General features: G+C 40.1%; 1 protein-coding gene across 4 annotated transcripts in view; it reads right to left on the bottom strand.

The window, feature by feature from the left end:
• Window positions 1-11,544: 11,544 nt before the first annotated feature.
• The window catches only part of RBMS3 (RNA binding motif single stranded interacting protein 3), a 713,870-nt gene continuing 704,447 nt past the window's right edge, over window positions 11,545-20,967 (bottom strand). For all 4 annotated transcript variants that reach the window (XM_059390794.1, XM_059390798.1, XM_059390793.1 and 1 more), the window contains one exon: window positions 11,545-18,153. In XM_059390794.1, the coding sequence (XP_059246777.1) occupies window positions 18,147-18,153 (7 nt within the window). In that variant the 3' untranslated portion in view covers window positions 11,545-18,146. The remainder of the gene's footprint in view (window positions 18,154-20,967) is intronic.

The following is a 20,967-nucleotide window of genomic DNA, read 5'->3' on the forward strand; positions in this document are numbered from 1 at the left end:
AATGCTTCTCTCTTGACAGTTCAACCATTTCATTGCAGAGGACTGGAGAATTCAAAACCCAGATGCATATTTTTTTGTCACAAATATTCAGCTCTTTCTTACTCTTTAAAATTTTCCACTAGTGTTTATTTTATTTAGGGATTTTTTTTTTAAAGAAGTAACACGTCCACAAAATAAAAGTGCAGGAGATATAAGGGTAGAGAGTGAAAAATCTCCTTAGAAAACTAGCTTTCTCCTGCAGAATAAACCAGTGATGAGTTTCTTGTAAATACTTTTAGAAGCATTCTATCCCTGTGGGAGGGGCGTGTGTATGAATGCAAAGGGAATATAATAAACATATATTAAAACACACATATGAGTACACACACACACAGATTTTCCTTTTTGCCACTCAGCTTGTGGCATCCCAGACATTGCTCTGTATCTTCTTTTATTTATAAATAATAACCATAAATAAATTACTGTCCTAAGTAAGAACAAAATTTGAACTCCCTGACATTCAATTTAACCTGTTTAGTTTAGAGAAAATAAAATTGTCATCAAAATGAAAGAAAGAAAGAAAGAAAGAAAGAAAGAAAGAAAGAAAGAAAGAAAGAAAGAAAGAAAGAAAAAATAAGTATGGCTCACCATACACCATTTCAAGTTCTATTTTTTCCTTTTGGGGCCTGAAATCTTCAACCGGAGTCTGAGTGCAATGACCAATAAATATAAGCAGCTTAAAGTAAATAACAAGAGGCAATGTTCTGGGTATTGCTAAGGTAAGCTGACTTTTTTTTTTTTTTACCTACAGAGTTTAAAATTCAGCTTCTCAAAAGTAAATTGCTCATCGTTGTTCAATACCATGGTTTATCATATTTTTCTGGTTTTATTAATGAAAACCATGGGTGAATTATAGTATGATTATTAAAGGAAATTTAATTCAATGTTTAAAATGGTGCAATTGAAAATAATACAGTGAGAGTGCTCACAATATAAATGAAAGAAATTATACAGAACTGTCTGGTATAATCTTAAATTCGTATTTTTTAAATTGCATATAAAAGAGTAAAGAGTCAGAGGAAATAAATTTCTCTGCTGTGAAATACATGGTAGGTATTTATTTTCTGCCATAAGTCTGTTTGCATTTTCTGAATTCTCTATAATAATTACAAACAATCTGAAAACAGGGAAAAAAATTTTAAATGAATAAAGAAAATTCCAAATTGAGAGTGCCAAAGATGCAAAGACAGAAAGCCAACAAACCAGAGAAAATATAAATAGGAGTTTTATGAAATAACTAAACACAGGCAGAAGTAAAAGGAAGCAAATAGGAAACTCATTCAAAAAGCAGACGTGTTTATAGCTGCTGAGACTGGGTCCAACTCCCTAAAGGAGACAGCAGGAAGTATCAACAGAGAAGACACGGTGTTACAGCCACGGGTGGCAGTAGGTAAGCCAGCAGCCCTCGTAGACCAAGGTCCAACACAGGACCAGGTGTGAGGACCTGAGGGAACAGAACTCAGGACTGCCGCAGACGGATTTTTAAGTGAGTAACGTATATCTACAGCCAAGCATCAATAAAACAGCAGTGTCCAAGGCTTGCTGAGTACTTACCACAGATCAGTCATATTTTTAAATGCTTTCTGTCTATTAATTCATTTAACCTTCGTGAAACCCATATGAGATGGGGACTATTATTTTACTCATCTTACATATGAGAAAAGCCAGGTTTTGAAAACTTCATCATGGAGCTCAGAGGTGCAAAGACAGTTCATGTAACCTGAACGCCTTTGCTTTCAACTGCCCCTGCTGCTGTGGAGGAGAGGGACTTTGGGGCCTTCTCAAGCCCTAGACAACAGCCTGTTTTCATTACTCCATGTTTTCAGGTCCATTTCCTAGTTCGAAGTGTAGTAGACATCTTGTTTATGAAAATGGCTGGCTGTGTGTGAAGATGATTAAGCTGAAGTTTATTTTAGTTGGTCAGACGATATAAGACAAATTTATTCTTGCAATAATCTGACTGAATACCAGAAAAGGGAATGCCTAAAAATGTCAAGTCTTGGAGGGGAAAAGATTTCTGAAATGTTAGGTATGAGTCCTTGGCTATCAGCAGGGATGAGGATAGAGAGCTGGATAGAGTGTGCCCCAGTTACGGTTGGAAGTACCTTTAGTAGTCAATAGACTTCCAGTTTTTGCTTGGCTTCCCCTGCCATGATGACTCCCAGTGCAGGAGTTGGAAGTTGCTGGGAAATTATCTCAAGATGGGCCATTCCCATCAGAAATACTGGCACAGGTCTTCCCACACTAGTCCCACCATAGGAGGTGGCAGACTTCATCAACACCCAGGTAAGACGATGGAGAGCATGATAGTATGGAGTTCATTGTCCTGTGCCACCTTCCCTTTTGTTTTTTCCTTTTTGTTTTGTTTTGTTTTGAGCTTGGAAAGATGGGAAGACAGTGGAGAAACAGAGAAATCACCACGTAGAGAAGCCAAAAGTCTTCTCTTCTTGTCTGCTACTAATTAGCCTTAGAGCACAATGTCTCATTTAAGGAACTTTGTTTAAGGTTTTGGAATTAAAAACGAACATAATTGAGGATTCCAGTTTCAGCTCAGACATGTAGAGAGCTAGAAAGCTCCCACACTGACAGCATTGGAAAAGTTAGGCAGCTTGAGGATTCACGACTCCTATCGAACCCGTCAGGCAAACTGAGGTCACAGGACAACCCACTAAGTAAAATATGCAAGAACAGGTAACAACTGGGAAAACCAGGACCAGACCATCTGTTTGCTTGGAGCAGACTCTGAATGTTTCATTTTCTAGGGCTGCCATAACCAATTACCACAAACTCAATGACTTAAAACAATAGAAATTTATTTTCTCATGGTTCTGGAGGCTGGAAGTCTAAAATAAAGGTGACTGACTGTAAAGCCATGCTCCTCTAAGATTCTGCAGAAGAATCTGTTCCATGACTCTTCCCAGCTTCTGTTGGCTTCCGGCATCATCAGCATCCCTTGGCTTATAGCTTAGTCTTTTCAATTGCTGCTTCTGTCCTCACATGACTATCTTCCCTCTATGTGTATCTCTGTATCTAATTACCCTTCTTCTTATAAAGACACCAGTCATATTGGATTTAGAATGAACCTTAACCCAGTATGACATCATTTTAACTCAATTACATCAAAGATGCTGCTTCCCAATAAGGTCTCATTCACAACTTCTGGGGGAAGAGGTCTTGACTGTATCTTTTTGGGGACGGACTGGGGCACTGTTCAACCCAGCACACCACAGAAACCCTCTAACAAGATTCAGCTAAACATTCAAAATGTGTTACTAAAGACTATGTGGGCTAGTGTGAGAGGATGTTACCCTGGAGATGCAGATATAATGGGATTTGCATCTTCTAAATGCTTTTCCTCCCGGAACCCCACCAGGGAAGATGGAGGAGAATCTCGATAAAGTGTCTTTTGTCCTTCATGGTGCTGGCTGGGGGGACAGAAACAAAAGCCTCTGCCAAAAATTCCATTAGATCCATTTCCCCATGGGAGAAAACAATAAAGAACAAAGAAACAAAAAGCCTTTTTTTTTTTTTTTTTTTTTTTTTTTAATTCTAGTGGGTAAAGCAAGGGACCAGCTCTTGGAATGGGCTCCTCCACTTGAATGACCTCAGCCTCTGAACCTCCAGCCTGGTAGAGCAGGAGTGGCATGCTAGCCTTGTCTTGACTGCTGTTTGTGTTTGTTCTGATGCAAAGAGGCCAAATTAGGAGACTTCTGTTGGCCCAGGAGATCCTCCCAGAAGAAGGGGCTTGAGGCCCGCTTGCTCACCTTTCTTCCTTCTTTGCCCTTTCCTTCGTGGTGGTGGAACCAGAATACGGTTACCTGTATGAAGGAAAGGGTCAGAGTGATATTCTCTGGGCTGGGGCTGGAGCATATGGCTGACCACCACGCTCTTCAAGATGGTCCTCCTCAGCATCTTTAGAGACCTTCTTCTTTGGGGATTGATGCTTTTTATGGAACAAAGGGTCCAAAAGGTATAGGTGAGGAAGCCCTCTATTGCCCTCCTGGCTGAAGTCCCTCCCTTACCCTGGCTGGGCAAGCTATTAGAACAGGCCCCTGGCAAACAGCAGAGGAAGCACGGGTCCTAGGATGTCCCCTGTGGTACATGCTGGCATTGTACCAGCATGAGGCTAATGTGCTATGGGTACCCTGGAGAACTGTACAATGGGGCCATTGTAGTGATCCTAGGGAGGTCCTCCACCACAAAGTAAGGTGTTTCAGAAATCTCTGGCATATACTAGCCTAAATTTTCCTGAGAGTAAACCATACCAACTAGTCAGAGTCACCATGGCTTGCCACCATCAACCCCACTTAGCTTACTTTCACTTCTGTTCCCATGCAGGAACCCTGGCTCCAGGAAAGCCCAACCAAACACTTTCTTTCTCGATGAAGAGGTTCCTCAGAGCCTTCCCTGATCACCAAAACTGCACAGAGACGGATATCACACAACACATATGGCAAAACGTGTGGAAAAATAAGTAGTTCTGGGTTCTACAATTCTACCCTCCACTTCTTGTGTCAGCCAAAACGTAGTGAGATTGACTTGAGCTTCAATGGCATGGCCATTCATCCTTGGACTTTGCCTTCTTATTAGTCTATTTGAAAGACACTCATAGAAGTATCTAGGAGGCCACACTTTCCCCAGATGCTGGGGGGAGTTCATGGAAAGGGACTTTCCTCTTTCAGAGGATCTGGCAAGCAGGTAGTGTCATGTCTCAGGTTTCCAGTCCTTTGCTGGAACATGAAGCATGTGACGCTATCCCCTGTCCACCTACCCTTTCCACATCAGCTTCCACTGGCTGGACTACATTCACTTGATCATTGTGCCCCATCTCTATACCCCAAATTACTGTCAGGGAACCTACCCTCAGGTGCCACATTGTGCTCTCCATGGTCCCAATTGTGCCATCGTCCAGAACTGTGTCAGTGATCAGGTGGACAAGAGCACCCCTCAGCGCCCTGCCCCACCCTGTGTCCCTTGTAAGTATATTCCCATTGGCATCCTTCTGATCGAGGCAAGTGGGAATATTTTGTAGAAGGAGTGTGAGAAGTGGCTGCTCGGTCCTGCATATGCAGCTGACAGCTTGGTATAACTAACTCAGGTTTCCTGAGAAACTGGAGGAGGGTTTTAGCAGAAACAAATATCAACGTTAGCACCGCAGGGATCCTTTACCCAATCTGTGGGTTCTATTCTTAATTTTTGTCTTAAGTCTCCCCCCCATTTATGAGCTCTTTATTTTTATTTTTTAAAAACTATTTTTTAAATTTATTTTGAGAGAGAGAAAGACAGTGCAAGTGGAGAGAAGGGTGGAAGCAGAGAGAGACAGAAAGAGAATCTCAAGCAGATTTCATGTCAAGCATGGAACCTGATGTGGGGCTAGATGGGGGGCCCAATGGGGAACTCAATGGGGGCTCGATCTTATGATCCTGAGATCAGGATCTGAGCTGAAACCAAGAGTCAGACACTCAGTCAATTATGCCAGCCAGGGACATCCCCCACCCAGCCCACTGAGCTCTTCACTTTATAAAAACATCTCTGATACCAAACATCAGTACCTTTGGACCCTACTCAGAGCCCCTGACGTTTGAGTGAGATGTTCCTTTAAAGCGGTACCAGGATCCTGGTTGGTTAAGCATCCAACTCTTGGTTTCAGCTCAGGTTATGATCTCAGGGTCATGAGCTCGAGCCCAGCATTAGGCTCTGTGCTCAGCATGGAGTCTGCTTAAGATCTTTCTCCTTCTCCCTCTGTCCCTTCTGCTTGTGCTCTCTCTTTCTCGCTCAGAAAATATATAAATAAATCTTTTTAAAAAGTTTCCTTAAGAGATTCCCTTTCTATTTTCTTGTCTCTTTCACTGTGACTTTGTCAAAAGTGACCAATCCATGATAGCAGAAGTTTAGGAATTGTCCCACCAAGGCTTGGGGAAGGTGGCATCCTCCTAGTGTCCGTCTTCTGAGTCTTTCTAGAAGAGCTGATGAAGAAAGCAACTTGGGATTTTATACTCCTCTTCCTCACATCCTGTATCCTCAAACTTAGTTCTTAATTGGAAAGGCTGCCTGCCTTTGTGCTTTTTGTCCTCTAAATCTAAAACTTTTGGGGAATGGACCAGAAAACTTTTTGGCAAAGATCTCCACAAAAACCTTTTGAGGGAAACAGAAGGAAGGAATTTTTTTTTTTTTTTCTCCTAAGCCAGCAGGGCCCTTCCTCTCAGCCTCTGAACCTAGGAAAGTAAGTGGGTTCGTTTCTCTCTTAGGTGAGGACGGGAGCCTTCAGTAAGGCCAGCAGAGAAAGGGGTATGGAACTGAGGTGGTAATCACTTAGAACAGCGGCATCTTTGGTGAACAGAGGAAGAGTGGTTACTGCTGATCAGGATTACATGTGTGAGTTGGGGGAGCCATTTTAAACCTTCTACAGAACAACAGATTCTACAGAGTAATCCCTTGTTTTATGTGACACATAAACCCATTTTAACTGCACCACAATGGAAAGCTCCCTGGTGGCCCAGAGCCTAGGAGATGACCTTACTGAGGATACCCAGGGTAGAACACTATAGATGGGAAGCTTGCAGCCTGTGGCTGGCCTATTCGTGTGTTCAGTTTGCGTCTGGGTATGGGTCTCTGAGGGCAAGAGGTCTGCTGACTTGGGAGGCATGGAGCTCCGCGTTGGACTGACAGACACTGCAGTAAGACTCTTTGCTCCTGTCCTATTGTGAAGTGATGATGACTGGGCTGTGCTGCAAACAAATCATTTTGTTGTTGCTACTAAAAAAAAAAAAAAAAAACACACACACAGGGGCGCCTGGGTGGCTCAGTTGGTTAAGCAAAGGCTCAGGTCATGATCTTGGAGTCACAGCATCAAGTCCCACATCGGGCTCCCTGCTTGGCGTGGTGGAGTCTTCTTCTCCCTCTGACCTCTCCTCTCTTAAGCTCTCTCTCTCATTCTCTCTCTCTCAAATAAATAAATAAAATCTTTAACAAGTTAAATAAATAAAAACAAACACATGAAAAACCCAGAGAAAGGTATGCATTTTGACAGATAAAGATGTTGAATTTTAGAGAGAGGGGAAAACATGTTTCACAAAGAGTATGTCTTAAGTGAGGATCCAAGATCTTTTCACTGCTTGTCCAGCACTTTCTCCAATATTTTGTGACCTACCTATAAGAATAAAATTACATTGGTCAAAGGTCAGAGAGTAGAAAAATTATTTTGGATCCATAGTGTATTCTTTCAAGTCACATCAGTGGGTCCAGCGCTACAGAAAAGGCCAATCTTTGGCTTCATATCTGGCAGATTCTGAGCTTGGATCCCATCTACATCATGAAAACAAGGCCAAGTCTTGTAACTTCTCAAAGTCCAGATTCCCTCATGTTTAAAATGTGATGGCACCTGCACATTCCTGCATGCTTGCGAGAAGATCAGTGGTAGTAGATAATAGATGCTCTGAAGGAAGGATAGCTGGAAGGCAGGCAGGCAGGGACGAGGGGCCCCCACCCTAAGAGGAAACCACCTTTGAAAGGATTTTACACCACCCTGGAAGAAGCTCTCCATCCTTTCCCACGTGGTAGGCAGATGACAAAAAACCTGATTGGATGACAGGCTCAGGGAGGGTTAAATTGAAACAGCCATAAACATACCCATAAAAACCCCAAGACAGAAACTCTGGGGGCAACCCTCTTGGGTCCCCTCCCTGTTCCTTCGGGAGATGTGCACTATTACTCAAAAAACTTTGCTTTTGCTTTGCTGCCCATCACGCTTCTGATGGTCTACCCTTTCATTCTTCCAAGCAGCATGACCAAGAACCACCGGCACTAAATGAAAAGAAATCCTTCAGCACGACTAGAGTTATGAACAGCTCAGGATGGCAGATTCCACTCTCCTTGATGTCAAAAGTGTTAAATGGCCCAGGTGATTTGGGGAAAGGGTAACAGTGAAATGTCCAGCCACGTTGCTGAGGGGCCAAATTAGGGGACAGGCAACAGCAAGGGAGTTGGAAGACCCCGCCACGCAGTGTGGATGGGAGAAGACATGGCTACGTTCAGATTAGGAAGCTTTCTACCTACTTTGCATCAAGCCACAGGAAGGTTAAACATATTGCTCACAAAATTCCCTGATCTAAAATGTTGTCATAAACCAGAGCCTCCTAGAATATGACATCCTCGTAGACAAGAACCATGTCTACTCTATTTGTCATTAAAATATTTATGGAATGTTCGTGTGCCAAGCACTGCTAAATGAATGAGTCAATAAAAAGTTATGCCTATCCATTTGGCAGATACATGCTTTCTTTCCAGAACAAATCACAGAGATGATTGAAACAGCAAGTTATTTGTGGGATGGAAAATATGAATTGTGTTGGGTTTCTGTGACCAAAGTGATTAGAATGAACATTGAATGCCCTCTACAGAACCAGCAAAAATCCCACACCAAGTGAGACAAACTTCGGAAAAAAAAAAAAAAAATAGCAAAATTATCTCCCACATTGGCATTTCCCAAAGTCATTGCAGAGGAGGAAACCATAGAACTCAGGGGTTGAGATTTTGGATCTCTTTTTAAATTTATTATTTGTTTACTTTTAGAGAGTGTATGAGCAGTGGGGGAGGGGTGGAGAGGGTGAGGTAGAGAGATCTCATGCGGACTCAGGGCTGAGGGCAGAGCCCCATGCGGGGTTTATTCCCATGACTGTGAGATCATGACCTGAGCCGAAATCAAGAGTCCCACGTTCAACTGACCGGGCCACCCAGGTGACCCCGGATCTCTTTTTAAAAAGACACTCTAGGGCTTCCTGGACACAGGTTCATGGTTAGCTCTCTAACTTGCCAAGCCTCACCTGGAAAATGGAGATGGTGGGACACCTTTCCAAACCTCATCTGGAAAATGGAGGCAGTGATAGCACCTATCTCAGAGTAGTCTTATGAGGGTTGTATGGCATCAAGTTTGTGGCGCGCCTGGCACATGGTGAAGGCTCAGTGGTGGCGACTCTTGCTCTTAGAGCCGAACCTTGTATCACGAGTTCTGTTGAGGAATGCACTCTGGGATGTGGGTTTGGATTTCTCTACAGGCTGGTTCCACAGCGCCACCTGCTGACCGCTTTGTCAGGATAGTAACCTGCACCCTCCTAAGGGCAGGATGGGAGGCTCCTGACAGTAAGCTACTCCCTCCATCGTTCAGTATTTAAATGAAAAGATAGCCTTTGATGCAAGGGAGACTTTTTCGTCATTATTGTAAATGACAGTCATTTACCAAAATTCCAAAGAAACCAAATCTTCTGAGATTATGTTTGAGTTGTATTACTTTTCACTTAACTAACTTCGGAAAGCAGCGAAGAGTTAACCTTTCTCAGTATCCCTTTAAAAATAGAAGTGTTGGGGCGCCTGGGTGGCTCAGTGGGTTAAAGCCTCTGCCTTTGGCTCATGTTATGATTCCAGGGTCCTGGAATCGAGCCCCGCATCGGGCTCTCTGCTCAGCGGGGAGCCTGCTTCCTCCTCTCTCTCTGCCTGCCTCTCAGCCTGCTTGTGATCTCTGTCTGTCAAATAAATAAATAAAATCTTTAAAAATAAATAAATAAAATAAATAAAAGTGTTACCGATTGTGAATTTTTCTGGGACTGTTAAGAGTTGGAGGAACACTCATTTCTTCTCAGAGAGAATAAATTACAAGGCAGTAAAAAAAAAACAACACACAGATATGAGGGCAAGAAAACATGGTTATTTTATATACAAGGAACACCATTATAAAGGTAGCTTGTTTCTTCCCTCTCTGGTCTTTTTCCTCTTATCTTTATGCCTCGAAACCAGAGGCATAATTCTTCTTCAGCAGCAACCTAGGAATTTGTTTCAGGCAGTTCCCAAGCGTCCTGTGATTTGAAGGGAAAATGTTGTGCATACAAGTAGTGGTACTGGTATTACCTTCTTAAAAGTCTGTAATTCCTGAAAAACAAGCGAACAGCAAAAAAGAGCGATTGCTCCAAAAAGAACTCTGATGGGATGTGAGTGAAATGCAAGGTCGTCATCCCGTTCTTATTTTCTCACACTCTCCGGTAATTCATTTTTCTAGGTTTCTCTTCCTGCTTCTTCTGCCAAGAAGGACAACGCGAACTGCTACTCATACGGGGGAAAGGGTTGCATGTGATACATTCTCAGAGCCTGACACTGGTTGATAGCTTTTTCCATATCCTCTCTTGGTTGCTTATAGTATAAAGCAGGAAGATGGCACGTAGGAAATGACCTTGTTACAATAGTACCCTTCCTGTATGTTATCATGCATGTTATACTAGGGGTCATGAAACAGAGGGGTTCACAGGTCAAATAAAGATGTTGAAAGCAAGGACTTAGTAATCTATTAAAAACTCATGGCAGGAAGCGAGGTGAAAGCCATGGGGTAGGTCAACTCATTCAGGGTAGTGTTCAAGAGAAATAGAAGGACCACACAGCTGAAAGCTCTGCAGTGTTCATCTTCCTGCCTCTCCCTCCGCCACATCATCCTTCTCCCACCAACTATGTTACCGAGATCAGAGCTAAAATGTGAGCAAGACAGGCCACAGAAATAAGGAGCGAGTGGAACATGCTCCTTCTGAGAGAAGCAAGGGCAGGTAATGGAAATTCACTGATCAGCCCGATAAGGGTGCCAGGGGGTGACCAAATTGAGACCTCAAAAATACTGCCTGCCTCATGTTTCTTATGTATATTTTGCAAATCATGAATACATGGTGTCTCGTGTATATTTAGTGCATCGTAAATATGTAGTATTTTCTTCATCTTCCATTTCTATTTTTGTTCAGACTCCCATGCTCCACTTATTTTGTCTTAGAGTTTACTTTCTTTGCTGTGTTTAACACGCTGCATGAATTTCATTTATCTCCTTTGCTTTCTCATCTCCTATAGTAGAATTAAATATTGACAAAAACAGCAAATATGTGTTATTTGGGTAGAGAATATTTGTGGCCCTAGAATAGGAGCTCCCAGTGGGCTTAGATGATCCTGTACCAGAGAAATAGAGTTTCTGCTGTTTGCTTACCACAGTCCTCCATAGCTTGAAAAAGGAACACTTCTGATTTTGGTTGACCTGGACTTTAATCCTTGCAGGGTCGAAGTGTCAAAGAATTTTTTTGTGTATAACTCTCTATCTCCTGGTCTTTAAAAAAGATGTATTCAGTATTGGTAGATGTTAAGTATGTTTGGAATAGGAACTGGACTATCCCTGAAGCATAAAGAGTAGGAAGCATGTGTGACATTAGGAAGACTTAAAGCCCCCCCCCCCCCCCCCCCCCCCCCCCCCCCCGCCAGCTTGCATGAATAGAATGCACCCTCCTCTCCTAGTTTTTGTTACCATGGATGGTATGGTTCTCTTTCTTCTTTTTCTTTCTTTCTTTTTTTTTTTTTTTTTTTTGTTTGAAGCAATCTGCAGGAAGCCAGCAGCATACCTGATTAAATAGAGACACTGCTCCCTCCCACCAGTCCCTCCCTCAACCCATCTCTGGAGCAGTGAAGGAAAACACAATGCCACCTACTTGATTGATTTTATTTTCATTTTTTATTGAAAGCTTCATCAAAGAAAACAGAAGTTTAAACCTAACATCCACTGATCTACAGAAAGCCCAAGGAATGGGGGAAATGGTAGCTAACTTGACTGTGGTACAGATGAAAAAATTCAAAATAAAACCGGAAACACCATAGAGTTACAGAACTTTCCATGACAGGGACAGCAGTACAAAATGCTCAGAAGTAAAGTTTGAATTTGAATGATGTTTCAGAAGTTCCATGAAGTCAAATATGGCCCAAAACAAGGGTTTTAAAAGAAGCTGTGTCCCTTTTTTTTTTTTTTTAAAGAAACTGGGTATTTCATAGCAAGTACACTTTTACATTTATTTTTTGAAATTTAAGATTCCAATTATAAGCATCTTCTTTTTATATAAATGGAAACATTTATTTCCAGAATGGAGAAAACTTTTTCAAGTGTCTCTTTGAAATAGTTTTTATAGTTCCTGAAAAGTATGACATAACTCATTTTTTTCATATATGAGGAAATGACATATTTTGGGGAGGAGGACAGAGCATCTTTCTTAAGAATCTAAGACCAGAGGGTTTAAAATACAAAGCATAACACTAAAGTTACACTTTAGACACTACTTAAATTTGAAAGGATCAGAAAAAATCCACTGGAGTGTCAAGGTCATTCACCCTTATTACTGTGATGCAAAATAAAAATAATAATAATAATAAAACGATGCTTTTTTTTGGCCAAAGATTTAAGATAGGGGTAAGAGTGTATATTTAACCACAAGATGTTATTATATTCTCATAACTCAATTTTGAGTTGACCTTTTCTTCTGGTTAAAATTTCAATAGTGAACAAAACCAAAACAGCTTTCTTTTGAGGGAAGCCAAATACTTCGTTACAGTTTTTTGTTTTTTGGGTTTTTTTCCCTTTGTATTTGCAAGAATACAGCCAACTCTCAATTATTTGCAGTAGATGGGAAAGGAATATTATGGATAATAAAAATCCGTGGTATAAAAAGCACTGACTGTTTTAACAATGAATTTAAACTCCTTCGCTAAATTAAGACTTAACAAAGAAAAAGACTGATTTGAATTTGATTTCCAAATGTTTCTTTTCCACCCCCAGGGTGAACTGCTAATACAAGGAAATAGAGCCCAAGACTATTAAGTTGAAAAAAGAAAACAAAACAAATCTACCAAGTAGATAGTTAGCCCTTCAAAAATTGAGAGTGATTGTATTTCTGCAAGACTCAGTCACTGGGGAAGTTACGAACGTGGAGTGAATAAAATGGAAGGTAAGTGTGATTCCGAGGCCTAGAGGTTATTCCTGCAGACTCCAAGCTTGATCTCACCTCTGCTCTAGCTTTAAAGCTTCCTGAACAGAAGAAGCATTTCTTAAAATATTATTTTCCTTTCCAGGGGAGCAGAAGTTATCCAACATTTTTTCGTATCACAAGGAGCATATGTATTGGGGTATAAAACGAAAGAGAAAAGAAACCAATCTCACCTGTCCCACATGGGAAGAGATCTTTGGGGTCACTCAGAGATCTTGTATTTAGCTTTGTACTTTCTTGAACTTAGTATAGTCCACAAAGGACAGCCAAGACCGAGAGCACTTAGATGAAGGGACCGATTTCATATTTAAGAATATTGGGTAAGAAGTGTTGAATTTGAGTTAGACTCAACTGTCTCCCAGTGCCACGGTGGATGTCATTTGTAACAAATTGATTCATTAATGAAATCCCATTATCACTCTGTCACAGGAAAGGAATAGTGTACAGAATCAATGAGCCTGTTTAAATTCCATCAGTCCCTCAGATTGGAGGGAGATGCTGTCTGTCTTGGTGAGCTCAAAAATTTGAAGGATGCCAGGCACAATAACACAAAAAAACAAAGTCTCATCCTTCACTTCCTACTGTGCACAAGATAATGTAGATCAAGGCTCTATGACATGTTTAAACTTTATTAGGAGGTGTGATTCCTCAAATGTTCTGAATGTTGTTTATACACATACATAAATATTCCCCTTCGTTTGATTTTATATCATCTAAAAGCATTTATCACTGAAACCCACTTAAAAATTTCTCTCTGCTTATCAGCTCATCTGCAGTGGTTCGCACACGCAAATTAAGAATGAGACTGAATTGTCAAATGTATTTTTAGTTTCCTACTAACATTATAATCTGTCTAGACAGTCCATTGAAACTTCGGAATCATGAAGAAGACCGCAAAAGTGCTATTCAAATCAAATCTCACTCTTCATTAATGGGGACTTTAGGTCCCCGTAAAAGATACATAGAATTCCCAAATATTCAAATAATTTTTTTTTAGGAAATAAAAAAGCTACTCTATTTTTTGTCACACATGAATTGAAATGATTTCCGCACAGTTTTGCAAGGGGTTGATGTATTCTGCAGGGACAGTGACCTTGCTGCTTCATCCAGCCTTTTTCTGCTCTCAGCCTTCCATCTCTAATATGAGTGCTTTTAATACCATGTAGTTTTTCACTAGAATGGGTGGAAGTGAGTCTTACATGCTGTCAAATGTGGCAGGTCTGTTAAAGTCACAGGAAGAATTGATTCAAGTGAAGCATGGAGACAACATCTGAATGATTGAAATTTACCAAGAAAACAGCCAAACTGAAGACAGGTACAGGATTTTTTGTTTTTGTTATTTTTAAGAATATTATGTCACCTGCAACTATCAAGGCGTGCCCGTCTTCAAGAACAAACAGTCACTGGCACCTGCTAGCATTGTCTTTAGTTTAACTAGGGTCCAAGATAACTTCAGAACACATGGCCAAGCATTGAGTAAACTATGCATAACTTGTCTCCCTGACAAAACCTTATTGTTGTTACAAGAAAACCCGCTCCTCCACTAACCATGTAACTAGAGTTTGAGCAAGATAACATTTATCCCACTTGGATTGTGGCTTTGGTTTGTTTCCTGATGTTTAGAAGCCCTGGCAATTAAAGTCAAAAGGAAAAAATGGAAATATCTGAATAAATGTTTGGAAATCTGATGAACCAGAATACTTACATTTAAAAATAAAAAAGTGTCCTAAATAGGATTAGAATCACCATAATATCAGTTGCCGATTAAATCAAGATTCTGATGTCTGTATATATTGAACACATATTTTGGTTTGTTTTAGTCTTCATACAATGTAATGCTGCTTACCTGTTCATGCTTTTTTTTATTCCCCCAGACTTGACTCTTAAAAACAGTCATTAGGTAAGATGACAGATGCAAATTTGAACATGTGCCATTTTTCATTTTTCCTTTTTTTTTTTTTTTGGTTTGAAATAAGATATATTCTAGAATGGCATGATATAAAAAAATTCAAACACAAAACGCACATGGACACATAAAATGACAGGTAATTTCCTTGTGCCTGAAGTGGCTTAAAAAAATTGAGATCATTGAAATTTCATAGTTGAAAAAAATGTTTCTGAATGTATAAATAAAGCAGTAGTTTTGAATAGAAACAGGAAGTTACCTAGGCACATTCATCAGCCACATGGTAGCTACCTCTTAGCCTCATTGTTGATTGCGTAAATGAGACTTTCTTTGTATCACATTGGTTTTTTGTGTGTGTGTGTGTGTGTGTGTGTGTGTGTGTGTGTGTTTTACAGAAACAAAAGTAAGCATGTTGGTTTCATAGTCAAATGAATTATGCCCAGGATAATCCTTATTTATACAAAGAGTTCAGAGACTGAAAAAGAGAAACAAAAAGCACAGTTCCTATACATATTCCTTATACCCCCTGCAACTCAGGGGCCTGCTTTGCAAAGATAAAACTTAAGTGCCACCCTTGAAATACATGAGAAGCTTGAAGGACAGAACAGAAGAAAGCACACATCTAGGATTCTCTTGAGAGCATGGAAAAGCATTAAGGATGGGTGTCACCAGATGGAATTTCTCTGTAGCAGCACATGCTACATTTTCTTGGATCCATTCATGCCTCTGATTTGACCGCAAAGATAGGGAGCCACTTTCTGGATTTGAGTTTCCAATTCATGGGGTTTCAAATAAAAGAACTGGGCCCGTTTCTGTTAACAGGTCACAAATAGCTGAATACTAACAATTTCAGAACAGACTCATTACTGATATTGACCTAATGGGAATGTGATTTGCCTTTTAAGGTGGTTGTTTTTTTTGTTTTTTGTTTTTTTGTAGTTTTTAAAAGCCTACCCTGTTTTCTTTAACAGTGCACTTCACGCATTTCCCTCTTCCCTCTGGACTAAGACAATTTCCCTGGACTTCGTTTGTGCAAAGACTTTCCCCTCTCTGCTTCTAATGACCCCTTCAGAAAGCAACTCTGGTGCATGGTTCAACTAACAAACTTCATCAGTCTTAATTTCAGGTAAAACTATACAGTTTGAACATGGATTCCATGAGTCAAATATGCAGAGATGTTTGTTAAGTCAATCTAATTCATTTTAGACAGTTTTGCATCATTCTCTCAATGCAAATATATCTCCTTTGGCTTTAAAGATTGAGCAAACCTAATACTTTTGGTTCTTATCAATATAAATCATACAATTTCTTGATTGTCAACTAGCATTTTAAAAGCTTACCTTAACTCCACTAACAGAATCCTCAATCTGATTGGTCCTATGTCTCAGAGAATTAAACAGAAACAAAAAGGTCTATTTTTGTCCTTCTTCTGACAACACCAGGGTATGAAAATGCAATGACAGGAGGCAAGAAGAAGATAGCCCCTCCCCACTTGCAGAATCAAGGTGACTATTCATGGTAGATAAACAAAGACTGAGGTGAGAAGACAAAACCTAAAGGCATTGAATTGAAAAGGAAGACTATTGTTACAAATACAATGAGACCTTTTCAGGAGACCACTCATCACTTAACAGAATATCACTAAGCTGTTTTTTGTTTTGTTTTGTTTTGTTTTTTGACAGGTGACCTTTCAGACCAGTTCCGGGAAGGACCTTTAGTTCAAAGTTCACAGAAAGGAATTTCAACCTAAACAAGGGTCTCCACGTATCAGTGGCCATTCACACAGGTGTCACCATTCAAGAGAGCTAGTAAGGAACCAGAAAAGCTCACAGATTGAATAAAAAGCCATTTGGCTCTGTCAGTTGGTATCCAGAACTCTTCCAGCAGAAACTGCTGAACACAGCAAGTGCAAGCTTTTCTACTAGAACCAACAAATGCATGTTAACAAATAAACATAAACAGAAACAGGAACAAAAACAAAAACAAAACACCTTTTGTTGTGTTCTGTTTTGCAGTATATAAAACACCAGTGGAAGGTAGTTTAAACAAACAACAAAGTAAGAACTGGTCCGGCCATGTAGGTCAAATAAAATTCTTAAAAAGAAAAGAAAAGAGAAGAAATGGAAAACAACCTCTATCTTCTGGACTGCAATAGGGTGCCACTTCATCTTTGGTATAAAATAGGCCATCCATAGGCTGAATTTGATCACAACTAGGAAAGACTACAGAAATTGTCAACAATTTCTCTATCTATTGCTTTTTTTGTTTTTTTTTTTTATGTTTTTTTGCACTTTTTGACCATAAGCTCCTATCTACTTAAGTTTTTTTTTTAATGCTCTTAAGCTAGGTTTTGCAATGTGACAAGCAAAGCTGACTAAAAACTTTGTAAAGCTCATAAAAAAGACTGCAGATAAAAAGCACTAATGCTTTTGCTAGCGATCACGCTTTGTAAATAAAAAAAATCTGCATTCTGCCCCCCAAACACGCATTATTTCTAATGCAGTTGTTTTTAAACCAACATTAATAACTTTACCGTAAAATGTTTTAGCCTTCTAGAATGATTCAACACTTAAGACAAAGTTCATGAAAAGTCCCAGCATTTTCCCAATTCTTGCAGTTGTCATGGTTTCTTTTATCAACAAATTTTCTTCAAATGAAGAAAAACATTTTCTTTTAAACTGTACAGTTTTTTTTCACCCTAAAAACTCATAGTCTTAAACTTCTGTACCAGTTAAAGCCGGCACAATATTTCAATTCTTTCTTGAATTTTTTTTTTTTAACAAGACGTTGACAGCTTGCCTTGAGAGCCTTTGACGTCCTTAAAATTAAGGCAATTAAGATTCAAGATAAACCTTACCTAAATATTTCTAAGAAAAAAATAAAATAAAAAACCAACCCACTAGATTTAAACAAAAAGGGGAAAAGAAAAGGTAGCTTAATTACCGAGGAAAACAATTTGTTTCCATTTCTGCTTTGCCCACCTCTTGACATCTGATTTTCTGTTTTAAAAAAACAAAAATCTGTCTACATCTTCTGGTAAATTCTGAATTCAAATGGTCTTCCAGATAAAATGTCAGCCTTCTGTGTTTTGTTTTGTTGTTGGTTTTTGTTTGTTTCCTCTTCTGGGATTTTTTTCTTTAAAAAAAAAAAAAAGATGGCAAAAATAAACTTTCAGACCACATGAAGGAACCATTTGCACGGCACATAAAAACACTTTGTTTTCACTGGGTAAAGTAGAAAATAAAAAAAAAAAAGAAAGAAAGAAAGAAAGCAAGAAAGCATTCCATCGACGCCTGTGCAAACTGGAAGCCAACTTCCTGTTCAATGAAGTTTCTTCGTTCAAGGCAATGTTTCCAACGAACATTCTTCAGTCTTGTTTATGGTCTGTGGAAACAATTGAGTTGAGTGTTTGTTACATCAAAGCAACTGTGAAATCACCTCATGTGCTCTTTTCCAGTGAGGTCTCTTTAAAAGATACCAAGCCCTTTCAATATCTATAAAATTGTACTAGTTTTAAGTCCTGTCATTTTCAGACAAATATATATTTAAGCCAGAGAATTTGCTCACATTAAATATCAAGGCTAACAGATCAAGAATATCTTTCAATATAAAGCAGCAAATTTGACAAATACAGGCAGACAAGCAATACTCCCTTTGTGCGCAGAACCCATTTTTCAACGTCTGGTTTATGTTGTAGGTAGCCCAGAAATTCTTTGAGTAATGTAGTCCCTTCAAAACTCCTGTGGGATACATCACGAACTCGCTCAGCAAATGTGCCCGTCCCTGTATTACCCAAGACACAGCAATGGTTGTGTGTCTTCCCATGTTATTCACCAAGTATGTTCACAGAAGCCTTATCTGGGCCATTAAAATAGTAAGACAGTTAAGGGGCAGTGGGTTTTGTTCACTTTCTCTCATTCCCTCTTCTTCCTTATTCACTCATCTCATCAAGATTTTTAATTCTTGAGAACAAGCCCTATATTCTACAACTTTTTACTCTCCAGAAATCTGGTAGACAGTATGTACACAATAGGTGTTTAACTAGACAAAGTCCTCTTATACTTAAGCCACCACAGACTTGAATTTTGTTAAATAACTTCAGGGATGTGCTATAAAAATGATTTTTGAAACTATCTATACTATCTATGGGTCAACCTTTTTTTCGTTTTAACTTTTTTTTTTTTTTTTTTTTTTTTTTTTTGGTCAGAGAGAGCGAGCACAGGCAGACAGAGTGGCAGGCAGAGGCAGAGGAAGAAGCAGGCTTCTTCCTGCTGAGCAAGGAGCCCGATGTAGGACCTGATCCCAGGACGCTGGGATCATGACCTGAGCCGAAGGCAGCCGCTTAACCAGCTGAGTCGCCCAGGCGTCCCTATGGGTCAACTTTTTAATTTTTAAAGATTTTATTTATTTGTCAGAGAATGAGAGAAAACACACATAAGCAGGGAGAGCTGTAGGCAGAGAGAGAAGCAGGCTCCCCACTGAGCAAGGAGCCTGACCTGGGACTGGATCCCAGTACCCTGGGATCATGACCTGATCCAAGGCTGAGCTACCCAGGCACGCTATAGGTCAATTTCGGTGAAGCCCACTTATCTCAGTGCTCTGCAGGTTCCTCTGACGCCCCATCGCTTAATTAAGTAAAGAAGCCTCAGCGTTGCTGAGGTTGTACAGGGTTGATCACTGCACAAGATGCATGGCTGAGAAAGTCTGTGGAGGCTAAATTGCCACCCAAAGTCTGATCCCCAAACTGTGTCCTCTGGGTAGGGCTGCATTTGCTCTGAGCAAGTGGCTTTTATTCAAACTCACAAAATGCCCTCCAGGATGCTGCAAGGTGCACAGCAAGTAGTCTGGGATGATCCAGAGAGGTTCTTTTTCCTACTTTGCAAAGAGCACTCAAGGGAAGCAGCTAGGTATCTCGAAGCCTGATGAACTTGTTCTTAGAATCATGTAAGAAAAGCACCTAGCTGATAGTCGATATTTCCATTTTAACCAACAGTTTAAGTTTCTAAGAATACATATTTTGTGAGTTTTATGTGAAAAAGTGAGGCTTCTTTTAAGAAGAAATGCAATTAAAAATTCCGTACTATCAGCAACAATTAGGGAAACTCTATTAGCAGCAGTCATGGGAGCCAGAGTATATATTTGATCTCTATTCCTTTGCAAAGTGCAGACTTAACTCCATTTATTTCTAAACAAATCTACCTTGTTGTGGTAACAAAACCTCCCTTTGTTGGGTTTTGTGTTTTTTGTTTTCTGGTCTGTTCTTTCCTCGCACTCCCATCTTCCACCTGACTGCTATTCATTTAGCAGAAATGCCTATTACAAGGTGACTCTCTGGAACAGCTACTCCCTGAATGGCTCTTAGTCAATGGGCTACCCTAACATTGAACACCCACACTGCTCAGGTATGTCACGCGCACTGGTCTTGAAGATCCATACTTATGAGCGTGGTTACAGCTACTTTCAAGCTGTAACCTTACCAAATGTTCCCAGTGGCCCTCTCCTTGCTACATGCCAGCAGATGGGGAGCAATGAATGGTCGTCCTTTGCATTTTCTTGGTTGCTAGCTGCAGTTGGAAGGGACAAGGCGTTGGTACTTAGTAGAACTGAATTCAGTCCTATCCACCTTCTCAGTCCTAGACGAGGTGTGAAAGTGCACTTTTACGTAAGGTTTATGTATTGTGTTGAAACTTCTCATCCTCCCAGCCCCCAAGAAAGCAGAGTGAATAGATTAGGGAGTAGCAAACCACAGGCTTAGAATTCTAGACTTTTAGAGATGGAAAGACGTCTTTGAGATCATCTAAGGATGCAGTGTCCCCCAGTTGGGGGGAAACCGCACATTACACTCCCAATCTTGCACTACCCACAGGTAAACTAAACATACAGGTATGGCACCAACCAAGAAGGGTATCAGTACAAAATCAAACGTGTTTAAAGAATGAATTTTTTTAATTAGTATCAAGATAATCATCCTGTTGACAGTGAACATTTTGTTACATTCTTTAGTAACTTAATATGTACGAAAAAACTCTCAGAATTCCTAAGTAGGAAGTCCAGTCTACAGGCTAATCTTTCAGGAAGTGAAATGTTTGATTTATCTGGCCCTCTAGGCGGTCCGTCCATTAGCATTTTAATAGCTTTGAAGAGAACTGCAATTAAGAAAGCTGTTCACTTAGGTTAGAGGGTGTTTGCTCACACTCC

This window comes from Mustela nigripes, chromosome 2 (assembly GCF_022355385.1).
Source record: "Mustela nigripes isolate SB6536 chromosome 2, MUSNIG.SB6536, whole genome shotgun sequence".
NCBI classification, from domain to species: Eukaryota; Metazoa; Chordata; class Mammalia; order Carnivora; family Mustelidae; genus Mustela; species Mustela nigripes.